This window comes from Chiroxiphia lanceolata, chromosome 25 (assembly GCF_009829145.1).
Source record: "Chiroxiphia lanceolata isolate bChiLan1 chromosome 25, bChiLan1.pri, whole genome shotgun sequence".
In the NCBI taxonomy this organism is placed as follows: Eukaryota; Metazoa; Chordata; class Aves; order Passeriformes; family Pipridae; genus Chiroxiphia; species Chiroxiphia lanceolata.
Window position 1 is genome coordinate 5,993,310 of NC_045661.1, and position 8,579 is coordinate 6,001,888.

General features: G+C 52.5%; 1 protein-coding gene across 1 annotated transcript in view; it reads left to right on the plus strand.

The window, feature by feature from the left end:
* The first annotated feature begins 236 nt into the window (after positions 1-236).
* The window catches only part of LOC116798385 (potassium voltage-gated channel subfamily A member 3-like), an 18,756-nt gene continuing 10,413 nt past the window's right edge, over positions 237-8,579 (plus strand). Inside the window, exon 1 of the mRNA XM_032710777.1 lies at positions 237-3,621. Within this exon, the coding sequence (XP_032566668.1) occupies positions 365-2,110 (1,746 nt within the window). The 5' untranslated portion in view covers positions 237-364 and the 3' untranslated portion in view covers positions 2,111-3,621. The remainder of the gene's footprint in view (positions 3,622-8,579) is intronic.

An 8,579-nucleotide genomic window follows, 5' to 3' on the forward strand; every position in this document is an offset into this window, starting at 1 on the left:
CTGAGCATCAAAGGATGCTCTCGCAGGAGACTGTGGAGCCCCTCGGCGCTGTCTGGGGGATGGATGGGGGTCCCCCAGGCAGGGCCAGGGGAGGGGCTGTCCGCAGCTGGCGGGGTCTGCGGGGCAGGGCCGGGGGCTGGTGGGTGTCTCCGGGAGCGGTGACCGAGTGAGGCGGTGCTAGGGCTGGGGGCGGATTTTTTAAGAAGAACCTCAGCTCTTCAGAGCAGCGGCAGCCGCCGGAGGAGTTGACCGGGTGGTTCTCCCTCTCCGCCCGGAGGAGGAGGAAGAGGAGGAAGAAGAGGCTTCGGCTGCCGCCTCTCCGATCCTCCCTCCCCCCCCCCTTCCCCTTCCGCCCCACACCTTTATGGACGAGCGCCGGAGCTTGCTCTACTCCCCCGCCGCCTCCTCCGCCGCTCGGCACCCGCGGGGCGGCTCGACCAGCAGCCACCACAACCTGGGCTACACCGAGCCCCCCGCCGCCCCCCAGCCCGGCCCCGAGCAGGAGGAGGAGGAGGGCGAAGAAGGGGAGGAAGGCAGCATGACCGTGGTGGAAGGCGGCGGAGGAGACCCTTTGCTGGAGGAACCGCAGCCTCCCGCCGCGCTGCTCGGAGGGGAGCGCTACGAGCAGCCCCCGGCCCCGGCCCCGCCCGCCGGGCAGCCCGCGGGCGGTGGGGAGCACGAGTGCTGCGAGCGGGTGGTGATCAACATCTCGGGGCTGCGCTTTGAGACCCAGCTGAAGACGCTGGCACAGTTCCCCGAGACGCTGCTGGGGGACCCACGGAAGAGGATGCGCTACTTCGACCCCCTGCGAAACGAGTATTTCTTCGACCGTAACCGCCCCAGCTTTGATGCCATCCTCTACTACTACCAGTCGGGCGGGCGCATCCGGCGGCCCGTCAATGTCCCCATCGACATCTTCTCCGAGGAGATCCGCTTCTACCAGCTCGGGGAGGAGGCCATGGAGAAGTTCCGGGAGGACGAGGGTTTCATTCGGGAGGAGCAGCGGCCGCTTCCCGACAAGGAGTTTCAGCGTCAAGTGTGGCTCCTCTTTGAGTACCCTGAGAGCTCCGGGCCGGCCCGAGGCATTGCCATCGTCTCTGTCCTGGTCATCCTTATCTCTATTGTCATCTTCTGTCTGGAGACCCTGCCTGAATTCAGGGATGACCACGACTATGAGGGAACTGGGGGGACCTTTGGGACGGGCGGTGGCCCACTCCCAGCTGAGGTCTTCACCAACTCCTCGTCCTCGGCTGCTTCCATGGTGTCGTCCTTCACTGACCCTTTCTTTGTGGTGGAGACTTTGTGCATCATCTGGTTCTCCTTCGAGCTGCTGGTCCGTTTCTTTGCCTGCCCCAGCAAGGCCACCTTCTCCAAGAATATCATGAACATCATTGACATTGTGGCCATCATCCCCTACTTCATCACTCTGGGCACTGAGCTGGCGGAGAGGCAAGGCAATGGCCAGCAAGCCATGTCCTTGGCCATCCTCAGAGTCATCCGCTTGGTGCGGGTTTTCCGCATCTTCAAGCTCTCCCGGCACTCCAAGGGGCTGCAGATCCTGGGGCAGACCCTCAAGGCCAGCATGCGGGAGCTGGGCCTGCTCATCTTCTTCCTCTTCATCGGCGTCATCCTCTTCTCCAGCGCCGTTTACTTTGCAGAGGCCGATGACCCCAGTTCGGGTTTCAGTAGCATCCCCGATGCCTTCTGGTGGGCCGTGGTGACCATGACCACAGTGGGCTACGGGGACATGCATCCCATCACTATTGGGGGCAAGATCGTGGGGTCTCTCTGTGCCATCGCGGGGGTGCTGACCATCGCCCTCCCCGTGCCTGTGATCGTCTCCAATTTCAATTATTTCTACCATCGGGAGACAGAAGGTGAGGAACAAGCCCAGTACATGCACGTCGGGAGCTGCCAGCACCTCTCGTCCAGCGAGGAGATGAAGAAGGCTCGCAGCAATTCCACCCTCAGCAAGTCCGAATACATGGTCATCGAGGAAGGGGGGATCAACCACAGTGCATTCAAACAGGCTGCCTTCAAAGCAGGCAACTGCACAACCACAAACAATCCCAACTGTGTGAACATCAAAAAAATCTTCACGGATGTTTAAAAAAAAAAAAAATCCCAAACCAAACAAACAGCAACAAAACCCTGAGGATGCGGTAAAATGACACCAACAATAATAATAACGATAATAATGCAAAGTGACTGTGTGTCGGTGTTGTGTGGAACATGCACCATCGTCGGTCTGTGTGTGCCCTTGTTTTGGTATGGGTTTTTTTTTAGATCCTTCCTTTCTAAAGATCCAAAAATAAAAGGATTTAAAATTCTCCAAAGAAGAGGACGGCTAAAGGGTAACAAGACAAGGAAGATGAAGACAAACCACACTCACTGTCGAAACAGATGTTCTGCAACGTGTTGCAGGGCAGCTTTGCTTTGTGGGGTTTTGGGGATCCTGTCGCTTTGCTCCTGAATTTCCTCCCCCTTTCCCTGAAGGCAGCGTGTAGCCGATTTCCCTGCCGTCACATAAGCTCAGTTGTTGGATTAACAGCCCCGGGTTGGGTGGGGGAATGAGGAAAACATGTAGCTGAGAGCACTGGGAGGGGGTTGGGAGGAAATAACCGTTTAATTTTGCAGAGAGTCTCTGTTACCACGTCGTTAAACAGTGCTTTATATTGAGTCCTGTGATGGGCCATTACGGGCACATCACAGATTCCATTTTTTTTTTCCCATCAGATTGTTGATGAAATTCTAATCTGGTCAGAGACGGAGTGCAATCAATGCTGATTTAAATAGAAAAAAACCCCAACCCAGAGCCCTTGTTTTTTGTTCTTAGTTCCCTTCCCGTGTAACCCGATGGAATTATTCCATCCAGTTTGATCTGTGCAGAGGGTCTGCGTGTGGGGAGGAGGGAAGGGAAAGGCACAATGCAATGGTTTCGGGAGCTGAGAGAGATGCCAGCGTGGACCAGGGGATGCAGGATCATCTCTGGGCAGCCTCCAAACCCACCCAGCCAGAGACAAAGGGACGTTTCCTCCTTTTTTTGCAACGCTTTTGGGAGAGATGCAGCCTCTTATCGCAAGAAGATTAAAGCGGTGAACACGCCTTCCAGCGGAAGTCACTGATTCCAACCAGGAGTGATGCAGTTGCCATGGCGACCCCGGTTTCCTGGGAAACCCCAAAAGGTTGTCATGGCATCCCTGCTCCCATCCCCCTTGGTCCTCGCTCTTCCTGCAAAAAAACCTTTTTCCAGATGGTTCCAGCCCTGCCATCCCGCAGGACATCGTGGCTTCACACCCCCTTCCCGGGCCACGTCCCCTGTGCCCAGTAAGGCCCCCCCAGGCAATAAACACCTCCAAATCCACCTCTCCCTCGCTGAGGAGCTCCTTTGGCAGGGAAATTTGGGGATGGAGGTTCATCCTGCTTCACCAAGAATGACTCCAAACCCAGTGGGAAACGGTCCTGAGCGGGAAGCTCGGCTGGGAAACCTCAGCAGCTTTGGGAGACAAGGGGGACAGGAGAGAGCAGGATTGAAAAATAACCAAAAACCCCACCAGGGAAAACTCACCACCTTCATCTTCACGTGTGCACCAGGGGCCACGGGACATCTGAAGGGATCAGGTGAGCTTTGCATGGGACACAGTTTGATGGAGTCACAAAGGAATGTTGCTCTTTTGGGGGACACACCCCATGCTTTCCACTGCTTACTTTTATTTTCCAGCCTATCCTGCTGCTCTTGGGTATTTTTATAAATTTTAGATAAAGTGGGATCACTTCCTATAGCTCCTCTGATTATATTTGCTGTTCACTTTACTTTTTAGTGCTGTGGTAGGAGGGAACCTCTGCTGCTTCTCTGCTGATGGATTTCTTCAATTCTGTGCTAAAAAGGTGGTTTTCAGTGGTTTAATGCTTCCAGCTCCAGGCTGCTCAGCCTTGAGGACCTTGGCTCTGACTCTCCTCAGTTTTGATGGATTTTGTGTTAAAGAAAGCCAAATTCCTTTGGTGTAGCACACGGCAAAGGTGTTCAGAAGAGAGACTTCTGGTCCCAACCTGTGCAAGTAACACTTTTCCCAAGGGTGTGGAGAGGGGGGATTTGTCCTGAGAGATGCCAGCCATGCCAAAATCAGAGTTTAGCTGGGACTTTATCCCAATTTTAAAGGATCTGGACAGTTTGTAACACTCTCCCTTAGCCCCAAGAAAAACATCACAGCAGCTCATTGGCTCCTGGTGTGTGATGGTTTTATTGGAGCTTCTGTAGTTTTCATCAGCTGAGGGTCAGACAAATGATCTTTATTAGGAAGATGCTCTGGAGCATTACAGCAAGTTACAAACCTGAGTTCCCTTATCCAGGATAACTGGAATTCCTTGTCTGGGATAACTGGGAACACCCCAACTTGCCTTTTGCCCAGACTGCCAGTAGGCTGAAATATCATTTCTGCCTATGAGTTCTCCCTTTTTGTTGTTATTAACTTTTATTGTTACTAAATTTTATTGTTATTAAAGCTTTCCCACAATGCGTATTCCTAAAAGGAGGGTTTGAGTTTAAAAGGAGTGGAAACATCTCATTTGGAGAGTTTGCAGATGAATTTTTTTGTCTCTGTTTTCCTCGTGGCAGCTGCTCAGGGTACGGAAACCACATGTGCTCCTGGAAACAGCACAGAACAATTTTCGGTTTCTCTGCCACCTAAAATGAGCACAAACCTTGCAGGCTGTTGATTTGTTTTCCTGACTCCTCCCTGCCTGATTTTATAGGGGCAGAATAGCTTCAAATGGTTTTGATTGATGGTAAATGCTGCTGGATGGGAGAGGTGGCAAGGAAACCACTTCACCCACTGGAGTAAAAGGTAGTTTTTCTCCAGTAGAATCATGAAATGGTTTGGGTTGGAAGGGACCTTAGAGATACAGTTCCACCCCCTGCCATGGGAAGGGACACCTTCCACCAGCCCAGGTTGCTCCAAGCCCCATCCAAACTGGCCTTGGACACTCCCAGGGATGGGGCAGCCACAGCTTCTCTGGGCAACCTGTGCCAGGGCCTCCCCACCCTCACAGGGAAGAATTCCTTCCATATATCCAACCTAAGTGTCACCTCTTTCCATCTGAAAAAAGTGCTTTTCAGTACTGAATGGGATCACTGAAAAATATAAAATCACTGCTGCTCTTTGGATGCACCCAGAAAATGTAAGTGGAGAACTGGGGGTATCCTTGTGATGGTCTACCCTTTTTCTCTCAGCATCCTCCCTCTCTGCTTGTAGGTTCAATGAGATAAACTGAGCAACCTGAGCCACCTGGAATAGTGGAAGATGTTCCTACCCATGGCAGGGGGGTGGAACTGTATGGTCTTTAAGATCCCTTCCAACCCAAACCATTCTGTGATCCTACTATAAATACTTTCTGTTCCGTGGTCTGGTGGTTTCTCTGGGACTGGCTGCTGCACGTGGTGGGTGAGGAATTGGAGAGATCATTGAAAAACTGCTCTTTCCACACCAGCTGTTATTAAACTGGCTCTTCTCTCTTGCCATGAGCCTCCTGTTAGGGGACCAGGGAGTGTTTTACAGTCCCTGGGGAGTTAAAGATGAGCCTCAGCCTTCGCAGCGTGTTGGACTCAACTGTTCCTAATGTGCTTAGAGGGGCAGCATTAGGGGATTAGTATTAGCAGAGCTGCTGCCTGCTGTCTGCAAGGCAAAGGGCTCCTCCAGCCTCAGCTTATTACATTAAATGGAGGAAAGGGCATTACCACAACTCCTGGCTGACATTTCCCAGTGCCCAGACAGTGAGCACGGGGAAGCAGGGACCCTGGAGCACTGGTAATCCCCATCTCGGCCTCAGGGATGCTCTCAGAAATGTCCTCCTCCTCCTCTGTCCTTCTGGTCACCTTCGAGACAAATTACACTGCTGGCACTGCAGGATGGGAGCAAGGGATGCAGCCCTGGGAGGCTGGAGCTGTCTCCATGGATGTTTTCAGTTTATCATAGAATCAGAGTGGTTTGGGTTGGAAAGGACCTTAAAGATCATCTCATTCCAACCCCCAGTATAGAGGCACTGGGTGCTCTAGAGCCTTGTACAGCCTGCTCCCTCTTTTCACATGCTCCTTTCCCTTTCCCTTTCCCTTTCCCTTTCCCTTTCCCTTTCCCTTTCCCTTTCCCTTTCCCTTTCCCTTTCCCTTTCCCTTTCCCTTTCCCTTTCCCTTTCCCTTTCCCTTTCCCTTATTTTATTCCCCTGTTTCAGCCCTTGGTGCCACCTCAAAACACCTCCTTGGTACCGGGGGCTGCAGGGGACACGCAACAACCCCAACCCTGGCCCCTCCACGTGGTACTTTGCCACTGCCACCTTTTTCTCCTGTTTCTTTGCCCTCTTGTTTTTGTATGTGTTCAGACCTGAACTCTTCTAAAAAGGTCTGTTGTTCTCCAGCACAATAGATGCCCTTTGGGTGCTTGATGTGGCCGAGGAGCAGAGCAGTAGCTATCCCACTGCACTGGTGGACGCAGACAAGGGCTGGAGGTATCTCTTTCCTCCAGGAGGGTTAAATTTCTTCCCAGGCAATTGTTCCTGCTCTATCCCTTGACAAAAGAGGTCGGTTTTTGTTGTTAATCCCCACTTTATGGGCAATTAAGCAAGGCAAAGGGCAGAGAAGTGCTTTCCCCAGCGGAGGGAAAGGAGCCATCCAGGCTCATCGGCTCCAGAGGGGTCTTTCCTGCAGGGATAACGCAGGGAAAGGGTCTCTTGCAGTGGCTGGTGTGTACGGAGAGCGTTCTGTGTAAAATCTCTTTAATTGTGTAGTTTGGAGCCCTCTCCTGCCAAGCTTTTAAAATATGCATATCCTGGTGAGAGCACACGGCGGCTCCAGCGCAGCCCGATGGAAGCAGGGCTTTGTTTTCCCCATTTTTAAATGCTTTAACAAGTGATCTCTGGGTGGGCTGCAAACACGGGAGTGCAAATGGACAAAAAGGATACAAAATTAACTTATTTTGCCCTTCAGTTTGCTGTCGGTATCGGGAAGGAGAGCTCAGAGCAGCCTCGGCAAGGGCAGTCTTGTGGGCACAGAGAAATAGGGGATTTCTGGTCATCTTTGTCATAGATGGCCTTTAAGGTCCTTTCTGACCCAAAATATTCCATGGTTCTATAATTATAGGGTGCTGTGGGCAGGGCAATATTCTATAAATTGTCTCCTTCACTGCTCTCCTGCTCTGGGTCCCACCCACAGTGTGAATGGGGTACTTGGCTTGACTCTGGGGGTGTGGCAGAGCTGGAGGATGTGTTAAGAATGGGATATTCCTGCCTTTTCCCGTTTTTCTGGGTGCTGTTGACAGGGCAGAGGTCCAGGGTATCCCAGTGGGTGCTGCTGTGGGTGCTGAGCATAGAGCCAAAGGTGGGAGCTGGACACTGAACATGGAATGATGGAGTGATGTGCTTCTTTCCTTCAGAAACAGTCCTGGGAATGTGGTCATCACCACTTTGATGAGGATGTTTTGGGGCAGGTGCCCCGAGGTGCCTCATCCCAGCTGGAAATCACTTCTCTGGCAGTGGTGGAGGGGAAGGGGTTTGACTTCATTTTTGGGGGTGGTCATAGGAGAGTTCTTTGGTCAAAAATGAGACTGACATGAGGAGGGGGGGGTCCAGACCTCGTGTAAGGCCGAACCATCCCAGGGAGGGGACTCATTCCCTGCCAGGGGGTCCCTGCAGAGCACCCCCAGCCCTGTCTCCCCAGTCCCTCCTGGCTCTTGCTTCAGCCAAAGCTCTCCCAGATCCTCTGTGGTTGGGCCTGAGATGTAACTGAGACCTTTTACTCCCATACTTGGCTTCCCAAACATGAAAATGAGTAATGATGTCTTTGTCAAAGGGATATTTATCCCACTTGAGGGACATGTGTTGGCTGCTTTGCCTGGGAAGGTGTCAAGGCTCCTGCTCTTTGTCACTCAGAAAATCCCAGTTTTTGCTCATGAGAACCATCCCCTGTGTGGAATGGTTCCTCTGAAGAGGGGTGTGTGCAGGGTCCCACACTGCCCTTGCAGCTGGAGCCCTTTTATTGCTGTTGCTGGCAAAAAAAGCAGCCACAAAATCAAGCCCTGCTGCTCTCTGACACCCACAATTTTCAGGGTCTGTCTGTGTCTCATCACTGCTCGTAGCCTGAGTTTTTCTGTAGAGGATGCTCAGCAGCAGGGCAGGGAAACCTTCCCCCACGAACCTCCCCGCAGGGCACCATCACTTCTCTCCTTCTTACCAACCAAGACATGCTCAAGTAAATTAAAACATGTCTCCAGTCTCCTTCAGCTTCTCACTGAAGTCGGGAGGAGCTGAAATACTCCCTGATCGCTGCTGTTCCCCTCCTCACAGCGGGAGCAGCCGTTTCCTTCACACTCATTTTGAGCCCCTGGCTCAGCCCCGCCAACGGCAGCAGGCGCTGCTGGGTTTGTTTAGGAATGATTCACTTCCTTAAGACTTGTGATTCCGACGCTTTTCTGAGCGTGTTTAAGTTCTGGCACGTCTGTTGCTTTGCTACAGTGGTTGCACTTCATTTTTAGCATCTCTAACATGGGCAGGCTGGGTTTGGATGTGTGGCAAGACGAGCTAGTGGCCTCCTC